Raw genomic sequence first — 18660 nt, 5'->3', positions numbered from 1 at the left:
TTATACAACTGATCACTTGAGGGTTTTGCTCAAGGGCCAAAAAAGGGCGAAAAGTGGTGCTGAGATTTGATCCAACATCTTAACCACAGCTGCGGTTTTAAATCCTCAGTTTGGAAAACTTTCACTAGCTGGGTGGAAGGGTCCATACAATTCCTTTAATGTGAGATATTCTGTCTGGACTGGCATTAGAAAACCAAATTTCGACTCTACAGTTACAGCTCATGTGAAATAAGTGAAACTCATGTTTTTCAGTCTGTTTCCTCTTATAAGATAAATCTTATAATCGAGTTGCTGAAGACGTTTATACTCTGGGTGGCAGCAGAGGGGCGCGAGCCCACCCTTCCCACCCTGAGGTGTAAAAGTTGGTCTGCGGAGCAGCGCGCGCCTCGACCTGCATCAGCTTCATGAGTTATTACTTCAGACACCGAGCACGAGCCGAACACGTATACTAACGCGGTTAGAAAGGATCGAAATATAAAGCTTCCTGTTCCACAGCGGAAAAGTTACAGAAATATTAGATTTTTATATTAAGGCTTGTGACTGTGATTAGGGGGAATCGTGCGCCAGAAAGGACATGATGTCATTTTCAGGTGTGATGGAGAAGAAGTTGACTGAGGATGAGCACGCAGACTGTGGTGCAGGAGCGACTGGGTGAGATACAGTACAGCAACACTGAGAGGCAAAGCAGCATGATTTACAACAACACTGAGTGTATCAGTGCAATCAGTGTGTGTGTGTGTGTGTGTGTGTGTGTGTGTTTGGGGTGGGGTCATTTTTGGTAAATAGTTTTTTTTGTGTGTGTGTGTGTGTGTGTGTGTGTGTGTGTGTGTGTGTGTGTGTGTGTGTGTGTGTGTGTGTGTGTCACGCCCCAGTCTAGCTATGTATTTGCTTATTTCAGATGTTGGAGGTGTTTTTTTATTAATATGTTAAGCATCTCACAGAGCTGGTGTGTGTGTCTGTCTGTCTCCAGGCGAGACTGGACCAGTCTATTGTCAACTACAAACAGTAAGTGACACTTTCTCATTCTTTTACTCTCTCTCTCTCTCTCTCTCTCTCTCTCTCTCTCTCTCTCTCTCGCTTTTCTCTCTGTCTGTAAATTGTAAGAGACTCTTGGCTGTTGCAACTGATGGCATGGAATGACCTTTTCTTAATGCTCTGTTGGGTTTCTTGTGTATTTCTGAGTGAAGGGATTATATCCAATATTAGCCCTTTAATCTGGAAGCACCACACACACACACACACACACACACACACACACACATGTGTACATCTCCTAATGCTTTCTTATATAAAGCTGAAAAGATAAAACGATATAAAGAGCAACTAAATAAACTTCTTTCTATCTTCTGTAACTAAATAAATAATCTCAGATGGCACGAAACAACAGCCAAAAATTACACATTACAATTATAGTCATTTTTCCCCAAAAAGTAAATCAACATTACGAAACAAATGGCAAAAAAATAAGTACAATTTATTCTTCAAAATATGATGAAACAACTTCAGCAGCAATATCGATTGTGTTAGAGACTCTGATATCATTTAGTGGAAATTAGCACACTTACTTTACATTCTTGAATTTATGGATGAAGTATTTAGTTTATAAACACATCATTTAAGATCCTGCCACAGAATCTCAATCTTTTTTTTTCTTAGCCATTCCAATGATTAATAATGATTTAATTTCTGCCCAGTTTATCTGCTGGTTTAATGGCCTCACAGTTCTCTTCAGAAAATACTTGTATAAAGTGGAATTCATGTCTCAATAACTGGAGGTTTCTTTGAGATGGTCTTATAACCCTTCCCATGTAATGAGAGACACTTATTATATAAATACACCTGTGTGCTCCAGAACACCAAAATGGCAAAATGTTGGTAACCAAATTACAGGTATTTTGCTAGTAACACCTGGATCCCAAAAATTTCTGTGGAAGAATTTCCCATCTTGTTTCTGAATGACAATCCTTCTATCTACTTTTCATTGCAAATTGGGAATAATTATTTTTTATATTTTTATGAGTGGTAGAGATTCTTATATATTTGGTATGTTGTACATCCCTTGTTTGCTTTAATGACCATGTACATTCAAGCTGGTATGAACAAGTTGCATAATCATAATCCATTTTAGAACCAATCTAACAGCGTAATGTCTGAATACATGCTTCGGTAGAAGATATGAGTTTGAGGAAAATCTGACATGGCCAAATAATACACAATTTCAGACATCTGCTTATATATAAATAGGAACATCAAATAATGCAGAGTTTTGAATCAGTTAATTTTCACATAAAATGTCACATTTGGGAAAAATGTGATCTGTGGCGTTGTTTGTTGGTGCTAGGGTTAGGGTTAGGGTTAGGGTTAGAGTTTGAGTTCGGCAGTCTAAGTATGTTCAAAACTGCTCATCTTCTTAATTTTCATACACAACTATATTTAAAGTTTCTGCAGAATTGTGTGAAAAACATGAAATATTCTATAAGTGGAGGGTCTGCAGTCTGGAACCCCAAGTTGATAAGAGATCAAAGAAGAACTGAGGAGAGCTGAGCTGTTCTCCTGAGCTGGCAGAAAGTCTATTGTAGAAAAGTATCTATGACTTACTACAGTATATACTTGATAGCAGCTACATAGCTATTCTGCATGCTCTGTTAAGGTGAGGTCAGTTTAATTTCAAGTTCAAATTAAGAGCATTTAATTTCTTTGCCTTGAAGCTCTGAAGTTGCTTTACAGCACATTTGGGATTAGTATTTATCTGTACTGAAAAGAACCCAGCCATTAGGGAGGCACAAGCCAGTGCACTGTTAGTGCACTGCTCAGATAAATGGGGAGGGTTGCGTTAGGAAGGGCATCCAGCATAAAAACATGTTCCAAATCGAATATGCGGATCACAAATAAGAAATTGATACCGGATCGGTCGAGGCCCGGGTTAACAACGAGCGCCACAGGTATCGTTAGCCGACAGGGTACCGGTGGAAATTGGGCTACTGTTGGCCGAAGGAGGAGAAGGAGAGGAGGAAGACGTCTACAGAGACAGCAGGTAAAGGAGAAGTGTAGGAGAGTGGAGGTTCAGGTTGGTACTTTAAATGTTGGTACTATGACGGGTAAAGGGAGAGAGTTAGCTGATATAATGGTGAGGAGAAAGGTAGATATGTTGTGTGTTCAGGAGACCAAGTGGAAAGGGAGTAAGGCAAGGAACATTGGAGGTGGGTTTAAACTGGTCTATCATGGTGTGGATGGAAAGAGAAATGGTGTAGGGGTGATTCTAAAAGATGAGTACAGTAACAGTGTAGTGGAGGTGAAGAGAGTTTCTGATAGGCTGATGAACGTGAAGCTGGAAGTTGAAGAGATGATGATATATGTCATCAGTGCTTATGCTCTACAAGTCGGCTGTGAGATGGAGGATTCTGGAGTGAATTAAATGAAGTGGTAGATAGTGTACCTAGGAAAGAACAATTGGTGATTGGGGCAGACTTTAATGGGCATGTAGGTGAAGGGAACAGAGGTGATAAGGAGGTGATGGGTAGGTATGGCCTTAAGGAGAGGAATGTGGAAGGGCAGATGGTGGTGGATTCTGGTAAAAGGATGGAAATGTCAGTGGTGAATACGTATTTTAATAAGAAGGATGATCATAGGGCGATCATAGGCACACAGGTGGACTATGTTCTATGCAGAAGATGCAACCTGAAGGAGATTGGAGACTGTAAGGTGTTGGCGGGGGACAGTGTAGCTAGACAGCATCGGATGGCGTTCTGTGGGATGGTTTTGGAGGCGAAGAAGAAGAGAAGGAGAGTGAGGACTGAAAGAAGAATAAGATGGTAGAAACTGAAAAAGGAAGACTGTAGTGTGAGATTAAAGGAAGAGGTCAGACAGAGGCTCAGTGGTGGTGAAGAGGTGCTGGATGATTGGGTATCTACTGCAGGAGTGATGAGGGAGGCAGCTAGAAAAGTACTTGTCGTGACATCTGGAAATCAAAAGGAAGACAAAGAGACATGGTGGTGAAATGTGGAAGTGCAGGAGAGCATAAGGAGAAAGAGGTTGGCAAAACAGAAGTGGGATAGACAGAGAGATGAGAAAAGTGGGCAGGAGTACAAGGAGATGCAGCAGCAGGTGAAGAGGGATGTGGCGAAAGCCAAGGAAAAGGCATATGAGAGGTTGGACACTAAGGAAGGAGAAAAGGATTTGTACCGAATGGCCAGACAGAGGGACCGAGCTGGAAAGAATGTGCTGCAAGTTAGAGCAATAAAGGATGGAGATGGAAATGTGTTGACTAGTAAGGAGAGTGTGTTGAGAGGGTGGAGGGAGTATTTTGAGCAGCTGATGAATGAGGAAAATCAGAGGGAGAGAAGGTTGGATGATGTGGAGTTGGTGAAGCAGGATGTGGATAGGATTAGTAAGGAGGAAGTGAGAGCAGCGATTAAGAGGATGAAGAGTGGAAAGTCGGTTGGACCAGATGACATACCGGTAGAAGCGTGGAGATGTTTAAGAGAGATGGCAGTGGAGTTTTTAACCAGATTGTTTAACAAGATTCTGAAAGGTGAGAGGATGCCAGAGGAATGGAGAAGGAGTGTGCTGGTACCGATCTTTAAGCATAAGGGAGATGTGCAGAGCTGCAGTAACTACAGGGGAATTAAGTTGATCAGTCACACCATGAAGTTATGGAAAAGAGTAGTGGATTTAGAGAAAGCGTACAACAGAGTGCCAAGAGAGGAGTTGTGGTTTTGTATGAGGAAGTCAGGTGTGTCAGAGAAGTATGTGAGGGTGGTGCAGGACATGTATGAGGACAGTGTGACAGCAGTGAATTGTGCAGTAGGAAAGACAGACTGGTTCAGGGTGAAGGTTGGACTGCATCAAGGATCAGCCCTGAGCCCTTTTCTGTTTGCAGTGGTGATGGACAGGTTGACGGACGAGGTCAGACAGGAGTCTCCATGGACTATGACAGGGTTGGCCAACCTGCGAGCCGCATGCGGCTCTTTGGCTGGTTTCATGCGGCTCTTACGTTCATATTGAAGTTTCTGTTTGTTTTCTTTTTTAATGTGCGTGTTCGCTTCGCTTGAGTTCAATACGGTATTTTTAAGACTTAAATGAGCTTGCCCCTACTGGGAAACTTTGCGGTATATCAGACCTGGGCAAACATCCGGCTCTTTGTACGTCCCTGTCCGGACCGTGTGAGGCCAATCATAAATTACAGGCATGCACCGAAACCTAAATACCTAAATCACCGAAACAACACAGCAGAAACACAATTGTAATGATGCAATAAAAAAGCGCAGCCAGCACACGGTTATCTGGATAAAAGCCAACATGTCTGCGGTGTGTGGATAGCGATTTGCAAAACATGCAATGCTGAAATTTCAAGAGGGGGTGTATCTGCAAAAAGTTTCTCCAAGTCGGGTTTAATTTATCACCTGAAATCCAAACATCACGATTGCCATTGTAAATATCAGAAGAACGCGGCGCAGAAATGTAAAGTCAATCCAAGCATGCGCACTCCGTCTGTAGAGGACGTTTTTTTGAAAAGGCAGGAAAGTTTTCCAGTGATGGTGCCAAGGCAAAAGGCATAACACAAAACATTATGGAATTCATTGCCTTTTGAATTGAATTTTCATTTCGGTGCATCCCTAAAATATTATCGTTGGTGTGGCCCTCTGACACAATTCAGGTTTCTCATGTGGCCCCTTGTAAAAATTAATTGCCCACCCCTTATTATTCATCTCACGCACATGCGCATTTGACAAAAAATACCGTGTTGAACTCAAGAGAAGTGAACAAGCACATTAAAAAAAACCCACAAAGTCTGTGTTTTCTACCCTGAAACACGTGAAATCAAAGCATCGATCTGTTCTGACTGACACCCATGTGAAAGAATTGCTTCGAGTGGCAACAACGGAATACGAGGCAGATTTGAAGGGGATTGTTCAAGGCAAGGAATGCCAAAAGTCCCACTAAGTAACATGCATAGTAAAAGAAAAACGCTATTGTAAATGATTATATTTTTGTTAGTGGATTTGGTTGAACTGAGAGTTTGTGTGTGTGTGTGTGTGTGTGTGTGTGTGTGTGTGTGTGTGTGTGTGAGTGTGAGTGTGTGTGTGTGTGTGTGTGTGTGTGTGTTTGTAAAACACCTTTGTTATGACAAGAAAAGAGAATGTGTAATTTGGTGGGTTTGGTTTGGCTATTGATGATATAATCATCACATAATGAATTTGTCTTTAATTTCTATAGGTGAAGATTGTGTTTATCTGCTCCTGATTCTCTTTCCATCAGTGATCCTGCTTGTTCACAGGTGTTCATCAAAGTTGAATCCTCATTTAATTAGTCAATTCATTATCTCATTAGCTTCATCACTGCGTCAGTGTTACTTCCACACTCTGTTGTGTGGACACACATAAGCACTCTTTTAAAACAGGATTCTGCTGTTGGATTAAAGGTTTTAAATGTGGTTTAATGAAATAACACACTATGAAATATATTTTAACAAGTCAAGTCAAGTCAAGTCAAGTTTATTTCTATAGCACTTTTCATAACAGACATTGTCTCAAAGCAGCTTTACAGAAATCAACAGTCAAGGTGAATGGTGTGTATTTATCCCTGATGAGAAAGTATTGGAAACTGTGACAAGGAAAAACTCCCTTAGATGTAATGAGGAAGAAACCTTGAGAGGAGCCAGACTTAAAAGGGGAACCCATCCTCATTTGGGTGACATCAAGAGCGTGATCGTAAATCTTTTAACAATACAGAACACTGGAGAGTGAGAACTAACATGAGCACTGGAGTATAAGATTATAAGTAATGTTCTTTCTACAGTCTTATACAGTCTATATGGTTAGTAGCTCCTAGTTTTATGAGCTCAACATTTGTGATCATCACAGATCCAGCATCAGCTTCTCCATGCCAGAGCCTTTAAACACTCCAGGAGGTCCAATGTCAAAACTCCACACATTTAGTGGGATCCAATTGGCACTGGTACGTCTCTAGATGGTTCGGGATGTTTGCGAGTTTGGCATCTACTTCTTCAAAAGTCCATAATCATCATGAGGTGGGACGTGACTGGAGCTGGCTAAACCTCAGGATGCCTCAGGATGGGGAGAGAAAGAGAAGCAGTGGAGAGGAATTAGCGTAGCTGCTGTTCATGATATTAACAGCACAAGTTGATAATGTGCATGTGATCATATGTTCTGGAGCACAAGGTTATGATATGTGATGTGTGTTATGTGTAGGCTTTGCTAAAAAGATAAGTTTTTAATCTACACTTAAACTGGGAGAGTGTGTCTGAGCCCCGAACACTGTCAGGAAGACTATTCCAAAGTTTAGGAGCTAAATGTGAAAATGCTCTACCGCTTTTAGTGGACTTTGCTATTCTAGGAACTACTAGAAGCCCAGAGTTTTGAGATCTCAGTGAGCATGGCGGATTGTAGCGTGTTAAAAGACTGGATAGATACATGGGAGCCAAACCATTTAGTGCTTTATAAGTGAGAAGCAGTAGTTTGTAGTCTATTCGAAACTTAACAGGAAGCCAATGTAGGGACGATAAGATTGGGGTCATATGGTCATATTTTCTTGACCTTGTAAGAACTCTTGCTGCTGCATTCTGAACTAACTGAAGCTTGTTTATTAATGACGCAGGACATCCACCTAGTAATGCATTACAATAGTCTATTCTGGAGGTCATGAACGCATGTAGACCTTCTCTGCATCGGATATAGACAACATATTTCTTAACTTAGAAATATTTCTAAGGTAAAAGAAGGCTGTTTTGTAACTTGGTTAATATGATTTTTAAAAGACAAGTTGCTGTCTAAAATAACTCCCAGGTCTTTTACCATCGAACTAGTGGTTACAGAACATCCGTCTAAATGCAGGTTGAGATGCTGGAGCTTCTGTATACTGGTTTTTGGGCCGATGAGCAAAATCTCCGTCTTATCAGTTTAAAGTAGATTACTGGCAACCCTGCTGTCTGTATTTTACCCTTTTGTTTTGTGGATTGCCATTGTGTAGGACAGTAGAGCCTCTCTTTAAGTCATTGACAGACAGAGAAATATTGATGTACAGTAATGTGGCATGTTGGTTTATATAAAGGCAGTAACTGTGTAGAATTGATGCAGTGAGACTCTCTTTACTAACTTCAATTGCATATGAATGTGTGCTGTTATTATCTACAAGAGATTAGACTTGAATTTATACTTTTAATGATTTTGCATAATTCTGTAAGTTTTTTGTCATTGACCTAAATAAAATACATTCTGAGTACTAATATGCTGACATTATTTAAATATTATAAATATTAGTTTATAAACATGGCAATTGGCCATTTTAGGTGCACTCGGTTTCTGCAAACAAAATGAGTTAGCACAGGCTGTAAACAGTATTTTACTGTTTATCTCCAGGACAATTTTCTACAATGTAAAATACCAGTTCAACCGTATTTTTTACGCTAGATTTCTGGCAACTTCAGCTGCCAGTTTTTACTGTCAATTTTGCAGAATTTCTTTTACAGTGTAGTTAAATGGACAAAACTAAACTTTTTTGTATTCAAATTACTAGAGTAACTTACAAATTGCCAGGCAATAAACATGGGTAATTAGTGGTTTACAAATGTTTTCTGGCCTGAAAGGACAGTTATGGCATTACGGTGAGCCAGCTGGAGCGGAAGTCCCTACAGCTCTTTGCTGGCAACGAATAGGTGACTTTGAATTTGGTTTTCTTGTCCTGCATCACTCGATATAACCTGTTATTAATAATGTAAAAATAAGGGTTGGATAGTGTTGAATATACGATTATTGCAGCGCACATTTCAGCACACATTTCCGTTTGACCATTTTTATTAAAAATATTAAGAATATATATATATATATATATATATATATATATATATATATATATATATATATATTAAAGAGGCTAAATTAAAACGCAACACACATTTTTTCATGACATCCTATCTTTAGTCAGATATTAAAATAAATATATAAATAAAAATACACAGCAAAAAAAAATTTTAATCACTAAATATTTGTTTTACTGTTGCAGCAAGTCTCTAATCAAGCACTAAAATCCGCCATCTTCTTCTTCTTTCAGCTTCTCCCATTAGGGGTCGCCACAGCGGATCATCCGTCTCCATACCCCGCTGTCCTGTACATCTGCTTCTTTCAACCCAACTATCTGCATGTTTTTTACCACATCCATAAACCTCCTCCTTGGCCTTCCTCTTTTCATTCTTCCTGGTGGCTCCATTCTCAGCATTCTCCTACTGATATACCCCATGTCCCTCCTCTGCACATGTCCAAACCATCTCAATCTCGCCTCCCTCACCTTGTCTCCAAAACGTCCTACATGTGCTGTTCCTCTAATAAACTCATTTCTAATCCTGTCCATCGATGTCACTCCCAACGAAAACCTCAACATCTTCAGCTCTGCTACCTCCAGCTCCACTTCCTGTCTTTTACTCAATGCCACTGTCTCTAATCCATACAACATAGACTAAAATATGCGGATCACTAAAATCCGCCATGATGCAGCAATTAAAACCATCCGTTTGGAAACATAGCAACAGTTTTGTTTGGTGCCCTAATGATTTATCTAATTTATAACACCATAATTACTTTAAAACATTTACAATTATATTTAGTCTTCATGCTCTATGTTGAGTATGGTCTCACTGATAATAAACACATATGCATTAGGCATCCATATTTGTCCATGCCCATGTTGATTAAAGTAGTAAAAGTTGATTTAAGGTATATATATATACAGTGAGGAAAATAAGTATTTAAACACCCTGCTATTTTGCAAGTTCTCCCACTTAGAAATCATGGAGGGGTCTGAAATTGTCATCGTAGGTGCATGTCCACTGTGAGAGACATAATCTAAAAAAAAAATCCAGAAATCACAATATATGATTTTTAAACTATTTATTTGTATGATACAGCTGCAAATAAGTATTTGAACAGCTGTCTATCAGCTAGAATTCTGACCCTCAAAGACCTGTTAGTCTGCCTTTAAAATGTCCACCTCCACTACATTTATTATCCTAAATTAGATGCACCTGTTTGAGGTCGTTAGCTGCATAAATACACCTGTCCACCCCATACAATCAGTAAGAATCCAACTACTAACATGGCCAAGACCAAAGAGCTGTCCAAAGACACGAGAGACAAAATTGTACACCTCCACAAGGCTGGAAAGGGCTACGGGGAAATTGCCAAGCAGCTTGGTGAAAAAAGGTCCACTGATGGAGCAATCATTAGAAAATGGAAGAAGCTAAACATGACTGTCAATCTCCCTCGGACTGGGGCTCCATGCAAGATCTCACCTCGTGGGGTCTCAATGATCCTAAGGAAGGTGAGAAATCAGCCCAGAAATACACGGGAGGAGCTGGTCAATGACCTGAAAAGAGCTGGGACCACCGTTTCCAAGGTTACTGTTGGTAATACACTAAGATGTCATGGTTTGAAATCATGCATGGCACGGAAGGTTCCCCTGCTTATACCAGCACATGTCCAGGCACGTCTTAAGTTTGCCAATGACCATTTGGATGATCCAGAGGAGTCATGGGAGAAAGTCATGTGGTCAGATGAGACCAAAATAGAACTTTTGGGTCATAATTCCACTCAACGTGTTTGGAGGAAGAAGAATGATGAGTACCATCCCAAGAACACCATCCCTACTGTGAAGCAAGGGGGTGGTAGCATCATGCTTTGGAGTTGTTTTTCTGCACATGGGACAGGGCGACTGCACTGTATTATGGAAAGGATGACCGGGGCCATGTATTCGCGAGATTTTGGGGAACAACCTCCTTCCCTCAGTTAGAGCATTGAAGATGGGTCGAGGCTGGGTCTTCCAACATGACAATGACCCGAAGCACACAGCCAGGATAACCAAGGAGTGGCTCTGTAAGAAGCATATCAAGGTTCTGGCGTGGCCTAGCCAGTCTCCAGACCTAAACCCAATAGAGAATCTTTGGAGGGAGCTCAAACTCCGTGTTTCTCAGCGACAGGCCAGAAACCTGACTGATCTAGAGAAGATCTGTGTGGAGGAGTGGGTCAAAATCCCTCCTGCAGTGTGTGCAAACCTGGTGAAAAACTACAGGAAACATTTGACCTCTGTAATTGCAAACAAAGCCTACTGTACCAAATATTAACATTGACTTTCTCAGCTGTTCAAATACTTATTTGCAGCTGTATCATACAAATAAATAGTTAAAAAATCATACATAGTGATTTCTGGATTTTTTTTTTAGATTATGTCTCTCACAGTGGACATGCACCTACGATGACAATTTCAGACCCCTCCATGATTTCTAAGTGTATATATATATATATATATATATATATATATATACAGCAGACAAACAAAAAAATAGCTACTGTTAGCTACTGTTTTTTGCAGCCTAATGATGGCCTTTACTGACATTGACACCTCTCTAGACCCCTTGGAACATGGAACTTTTCAATTGTCCAATGTTGAGTGTATGAAAATGGAGGGCCTATAAAACAAATGTCTTTAAATGTTAAATATTAAGTATTAAATGCCTTTTACATTTTTCCTGGTAGAAAATGAAGTTCTAAGCATCCATGCAATGGAATTGTTATTGAATCTTGGCCATAAAACTGTTACTGTCATGAAGGAGTGTTTATTTAAATTGTCTGCTCCGTGTATCTGTTCACCTTCAAACTACTCAGTAAAAGCAGGATAGAGGTGCCTCTTTATTGGAAGGGAAAATATAGCAGGAAATGGAAAGTTTAAAAGAATTCCTGTGTATTTTGTTATTATAAACAGCTAGTTAATATGTCAGGGATCCTCTTTTCATCCCATGATATCACTAAGAATATTATGCCAATTTTGTTCCATTTGATTTGACATTGACACACTTGACTCGCATCAGCCCATTTAATGTGACTGCCAGGTTATTATTTTAGTCTATTTTACACTCCTGAGAACAATGTGGAGGAGTATTGTCTATATTATAAACCTGATAAAAGGGCCAATTAGTGTAGACACTAGGGAGCTGCACCAAAAGTGAGCACTGTGTAAATGTGGGCAGTCATTTAATTAGCCATTAATATTGCAATCCCCGTTTCTAAAAGGTCAGAGGGAAATCTATGGTTTATAACTAATAAGATAATTTTTTTATAACTAATATTATTAACTTGAAACTAGTTATTGCTCATTTCTCCCCTTCTACTTTTTGTGTTTAACTGGTAAAAACTGTGTTAGAGGTAATGGTGTGAAAGTGTCTTTAATTACATGTAATCATTTACAGTTGACAGGTAAGGCAATACAGCAACAGCACAGAGGTGGATTTGTGTATGGTGGGGTTCTGTTTGTATGTGTGTAAGTTTGTAAGAGCACAGCGTTCCCTCGGCCCATCATGCCCTCAACCTTGAACAACAAACAAAGTAGGACAAGTCCCCTGAGTGAGGAGGGAGCAAATGCCCAATGAGCGAGAGAAAGAGGGAATAGGAAAAAGGTGTAAGTAGCCCCATTTACGCGTGGAATTTTAAAAAGTGGAAATTCTTCTCCCTTTTTTGTAATACAGAATTAAAGAAACACTATTCTATTGTGGATGCCATGGACTTTTTATTTAAGAATCTAGAAAAATCACAAATAAAAGAAATGTTGGTTGAAACAGCAGATGACCTTTGAAAGGCTGTGGGAAAAAACAGACAATATTTTAGTGTTTAACTTTTAAGTTTTGGTGAGCCTGTCCTTGTATACCTTTTTTGGATAATAGCAATAGAACCCAGTGTTGTGTTGTGCATTCTGTGCGATATCTTTGTGCTCAACCTGGTTGTAAACACAGGTTTGTGTTACCATAGCATTACTGTCAGCTGAAACCAGTCTGGACAATCTCTTCTGACCTTTCTTCAACAAGCCATTTTTGCTGCTCACTGGATGTTTTTACATACTGGAAACTGATGAAAGTCAATAAGATCATGTGAATATAATATACTGTATATGATGTTTATATTTCTTTGCTTTTACTAAAATTTGTTTTCGTTGTTCATGTCCATGGGATTTGTTTATTGTAGATTTCCTGCAAGACCCCTTCCTCGTTTCTGTTCACATCATAACAGATCCAGGTGAGGCACAAACACTTCAAAGTGCTGCAGACCAACTCCTCTCCCTCCTCCACCCACAACTAACCCTCTTCAAAGTGTCAGAGCGAGCAGAAAGACCCCAACTGAGATCACGGTGCTTTACAGACCACCATCTATCTCTTCGTCCATGCCTGTCAATCATCCTTTTCCTGCAAGAAGATTGTTTAGCAGAAGTAAACTATGAGCAGTTGCTGAGGCGCCCTCCATGGCACTACCATCACACAGAGCAAGTAAAAAACTTAACATTTTCCCCAGCAATGCAGGATTTCTTTATGCTAGCGCCCGGTACACCGCTCTGGGCGCTGCGGCAGGTACATTATGGAAAGGAGATTGTACGATTCACTATACATTGTAGGTATCAGACCTACAGTGATCAGGTGCGTCTCTACAGACTGCTTCTGTGTCGCCCTCTAGCACAGAGGAATCGGATTTATACCTTCTGTGTGGTCTACTCCAATCACCACATGGAGATTCAGCTATCATTTAAGCGGTTGCCACGGGGACAGGAACCTACCCCTACAGAAAGCACCTTTATGGAGATACGTGTGAGAAATATGGGTGGGCTCATACCACTTCTGCCCCATCCTTGTAGACCAATCAGTAGCATTCGTTGGCAAACAAAGGACTACGATGGAAATAAGATATTGCTTCAGGTGAGAGTCTGCATATTGATTGCATATTTGCATGAATAAACTACCTAGTCTATAATATTGAAGTTTGCAGAAGGAGCCCTTTGCTCTAAAACTCCTATACTGGGGTGGGTGGGTTGTGGCATGTGTTTTATATGATAGTTTGGCCTTTGCCTAAGGTGTTGTGTTATATAAGTGAACTTTTATATACTTTGTGTATATCTCTCAAAGTATAAGTGATAAAACCTCACCCTCCTCGATCAACTCTCATGCTAATAATTAACAGTAATTCTTTAGAGAACATTAGAGAACAGAAAAGGAGGAGCTGAACATCATAATCATGTATAATCATAAAGGAAAAAAAATTACATGAGGTCCAATCATAATAATACATATTTCATCCTTGTGATCAGTAGGGAAATGGAGTTAAGCAGTATGGAAGCAGGGAAAAAGGCAGAAAGAGAGGGAAAAAGAGAGAAAGAGCAGAAAGGACCTACAGAAAAAGGACAGCAAATTCCCAGATCATTGTGCAGCGAGGTGTGCAGTAGGAAACAGTGGACTTTTGTCACATTCTGACATCCCTCCACACCACCTCTAGCGCCCTCACCCCGCCCCAAACAACACACACATATATACACTCACACATTTGTCCTACTATCTTACTAATGTGAACTTTACACTGATAAATTAATAAATGCAGCTATGTAATGCTATTTGACACCTTAAAGCAAAAAAGCTTGTGCAATTTAAGATTTCACTATTTAAAATCAGATATAAAACTCAGATATTCTAAAAATTAATATCTTTTTTTAAATATATTTTATAAAGATGAGCTTGTTGTGCCAGGCAGTAGCAAATCTAGCAACACATACATTTATGAAGTGAAGATGTTCACATTTGGGGGCGTTCCAATTTATTTGGGTGGAACAGCAACTATGACTAAAGCAGATGCATGTTATCAGGTTCCACTTGGACCCCATTATTATTTAAGTGTTGTAGAAATGTTTATTTCATATTCAAATATATATATTCACTATTTCCTGAAGTTTGATTTGTCATAAAATAGTCGACCTTGCTCTCATCTGTGGAAGAGAGAAAAAATCCAGGAAGGGGAACATTTAGCCATGTTCAAGGGTCCTAAGGGTCTCTTTTAGTTTAAAGTACTGGCAATGGGGTTTAGTGTCCCTCATTGTAAGTGTAACTGTTCCAAGGCACAGGTGTAGATCTTTATCAGCTCACTAATCCTTTCATTTGTTCGATTGGAGAATTTGCATACAATAGGCATTATGGAGAATCTGATTGAGAGAGAGAGAGAGAGAGAGAGAGAGAGAGAGAGAGAGAGAGAGAGAGAGAGAGAAGGATTTCATGTTATGGTTAAATAAAGTGTGCATTGTGTTCAGAGTACAAACAGCATTGACAGCGAGACTAGCAATGAAAGCATTACTGAAATGGAGAGCCAGACATGAGGGAGTTCTGGGACATAAATCAGCCAGCCACTCCACCATCAACAACCTGGGGAACCACATCAAATGGGGAGATGTGACAGAATTTTAAATAAAATTGTAATAAAAAGTTGACAAAACATATGTGATTTCACCCTAAACATTGAGACTGTGTTTGGGTCATGAACACTAATTCAAAGGCTGTTCCATAACTGTGAGGTTAAAGCTTGTGGGGCTTGCTTAGGACAGTTCCATTAAGTGATATAAGTATAGTAGTATAAGGGAAAATATTTAATTCTTTATGAGTTAAGTCAAGACTCTTACTTTTATAGGCTTCTTTTGTCATCTCAAGCACATTAAGCCGACGCAGTACACAGTGAAATGAGACTTTTCTCCAGAACCCTGCTGCTCCATAAAACAACATAGAGCTGCGTCACAAAACATAGAGATACATACAGAACACAAAGCTAAGGACTAAAGTAAGTTGTCCTCGCCACATTAAGTGCATCGTGTGCAGCCCAGTGCAAACAGACAACACAAGACAGTGTGGGTCAGATACACAAAACACATAATATTTTAATTTAAGATCAGGTGACTGGCCATTTAAGAATATTTCATTTGTTTAAAAAGCTCTTGGATTGTTTTTGCAGTATGATTTGGGTCATTAACTCTCTGTATGTTAAAGCACTGTCTTATTAGTTCTGCGCATCTGATTGGATATGAGAAGAACATATAGTTCAGCACACTTCAGAATTCATTCTGCTACTTTTATCAGCAGTCACATTAACAGCCATAGTTACACAGTTTAATAGTCAAAGTTTTGTTTACAAGCGAGTTCTTTGATCTGTGCTGTTTTATGTAGCACATGGTTCATGGGTCAAATTACATATTATAATTAGCACAATATGTAAGGGATTTTAGCACAATGTCAATCACTATAGATTAAACAAAACTTTACACTTAGCAAAGTAACTTTTCTATGTATTGTTTTATCCTTTATGTACAGGGCTTACCAGAACCGTCAAGGGACACCATTCCATCCTGTCCAATCTTAGAGACTCCCTCTTCCTCACCATTAAATGGTTATGTCTCTAATCGGAAGAATTGCTGCCAAAGCACCTCCCACTCCCACACTGAGAATCCACTCGTGCAGACTTCATTGACTCCCCTACCACTACAGTGTATGCAAAAGAACATAGAGAGTGTTCAGTGTAACCAGAAAACTGTGTGTGCTGGATGGACAGATCTCCACACTCACTCCCTGATCTCTATGGCAACAGAAGCGTTTCATTCAGTAAGCACCTATCCCTCCACCTCTCGTCCCTGCAGTTCCATCTCTCTTACAATGCCACGGTTCCGGATAAACGTAGACACACTAGTGGGAGCAGAAGAGACTGATGTAGACACGGGACAAGCAGTAATCAGCAGATCTGTAGACCTTTCTGTGGTATCAGCTTACTTGCTTCCACAAACACAAATTCACTCAAAAGCAAAAGTTCCACAGCCTCTTTCTGAGCGTCCACAGATGTTTAACATCACATCATCACTAAAATCCTCAGATAAAACAGCATCACTTCCAAAAAGTGTATGTACTCCTCAAGACAATTCAAAGTGGAATCAGAGCAACGGCTCAGGTATAAATAAAGACTGCACAAAAGAGGACAAGCAAGAGTTTTTCATCTGATGCACAATCACTGCACAACGAAACTTTCAGTCATCTTCAATGACCACTTTATAATGTTTAGAGCCATTGCAGATCTGTAGACTATAAAACGCATTTTAATTCCATCATTGAATGTACACAGTAATAAACAATAAATACACTGTATTAAACAGGATATCAGATGACTGCTGCTGGAAAGTTAAATTATCAAATGCAGCATATAACATTATATATTGTGACTCCTGTCTGATGGATGGTTGACCTCTGTTTAAAGGATCTGATCACTTATATATTCACTTTGTAAGTATCTTTATTTGGGCAGGCTCTGTTTTATATATATGCAGAAAATCATGCAAATATTTACAAATGTTATTTAATCTTAGAATGTTGAAGCTGTCACTGGCTATTAAAAGATGTCTATGTTAAAATATAAAATATATTTTGGTTTGTGTTGAGGAACAATAATGCTTGCAATAAACTTTTATTTGTTAACATTTGTATTTGTACATAGAAGATTTATTTTATGATTTTCATGTACTGCATTCAAATTTTTTTTTGGACAGAAACAAGCAGGGAGTTAAACAAGAAAAAATGCTGATACATGCTGATACCTCACTCATTCATGTCAAATCTTTGGAATAAACAGACAAGACATTATTTTAACATACTCATGTATTTGCATGTCCTTTAAAATATGGTGTAAAGAAATCAAGAAATACTCACATAAAGATTTGTTTTAGTGCCAATATTAGATCATTTGGATTTTTAAAGAATTTTTAAAGAAAAGTTTTTTTCAGCTGTTGGCGCTTTATTAATGTCTAAAACTGCCACCGACTTTATCCAGATTTATGTCTTTATTCTTTGGGAAGAAATGGTCTGGTAAACATTAAAGATTATTTGTCCAAATGCCTAATAATTGTGGAAACACCTGGTATATTTTTAAGACACATACATGTTCCTTCCCGTGGGCTCACCACCTGCAGGAGGGCCCGTAAGGGACCGGTGCTGAGAGGATTGGGCAGCAGTCGAAGGCGGGGGCCTTGACAGCCCGATCCCTGGACACGGAGAAGTGTCTGGGGAATCTGCTTAGACTGCTGCCCCCGCGACCCGAATTACGGATAAGCGGGAGAAGATGAGATGAGACATACATGTTCCTTTTGTTTTATATGCAACAAACTTGTTAAAAAGGGAAATAACACAAGAATTGCACAATTAATGATTGAAAGAATGTTCTGTGGACAGATGAGTCCAATTTTGACATTTAGTGCTCTAATAGAACTTGTGTAAAATAGAGAACAGAGAGATGGAGGGAAGGATGGGGATTTATTCTGGGTGAAAAGAACTAAACCAACATGGCTTCCTTTCTATACAACACAATGCAATTCTCTCTGAACAGTGGCTCATTGGACTCGACTTCACCGTGCTGCACCCAAACTCTGTAAGTGTTCTTTAATTTAATTCAATTAATTTCTATTTGTATAGAGCTTTTAACAATGTACATGGGTTATTTATAGAGCAAACAGCAGGTTATTTATCATGAAATGGTCCGGCACCTAAATTCTTTTGAACCACTGTGGGATGAACTGGTTCACAGGGTCAGAAACAAATATATAATAACCAGTGAAAAGCACATTTGGCAAGTTGTAGAATTGGCATGGCAAAGTTTTTCAGCTAAAGATTTGGAGAAACTCAATGCTGATGGTGTGTAAAGCTGTTATTCATGCTAAAGGAGGATTTTAAAAGAAAAGAAAATTTTACATTTGAACATTCACATACAGTATCTCACAAAAGTAAGTACACCCTTCACATTTCAGCAACCATTTTATTATATGTTC

General features: G+C 39.4%; 2 protein-coding genes across 4 annotated transcripts in view; both read left to right on the top strand.

Annotated features, from left to right (window-relative positions):
• LOC310724036 (craniofacial development protein 2-like) overlaps window positions 1-18660 on the top strand; it is a 384292-nt gene that overhangs the window by 231794 nt on the left and 133838 nt on the right. The window lies entirely within an intron of this gene.
• Window positions 189-17537, top strand: fam124a (family with sequence similarity 124 member A). 3 transcript variants are annotated; one of them, XM_083537783.1, is made up of 5 exons: window positions 189-456; window positions 533-651; window positions 971-1005; window positions 13023-13744; window positions 16169-17537. In XM_083537783.1, exons 2-5 carry the CDS (start codon window positions 575-577, stop codon window positions 16844-16846), a joined length of 1512 nt encoding a protein of 503 aa, XP_083393909.1. In that variant the 5' UTR covers window positions 189-456; window positions 533-574; the 3' UTR covers window positions 16847-17537. The 3 variants fall into 3 exon arrangements, with proteins under 3 accessions (XP_083393909.1, XP_083393910.1, XP_083393911.1); XM_083537784.1 differs by having other exon boundaries at window positions 189-651; window positions 13068-13744; XM_083537785.1 differs by lacking the exon at window positions 16169-17537 and adding an exon at window positions 14134-14263 and having other exon boundaries at window positions 189-651.

Source organism: Silurus aristotelis (assembly GCF_946808225.1).
Source record: "Silurus aristotelis genome assembly, chromosome: 3".
Classification (NCBI taxonomy): Eukaryota; Metazoa; Chordata; class Actinopteri; order Siluriformes; family Siluridae; genus Silurus; species Silurus aristotelis.
The sequence above is the reverse complement of the archived record's forward strand: the minus strand, read 5'-3'. Positions and strand labels throughout refer to the sequence as shown.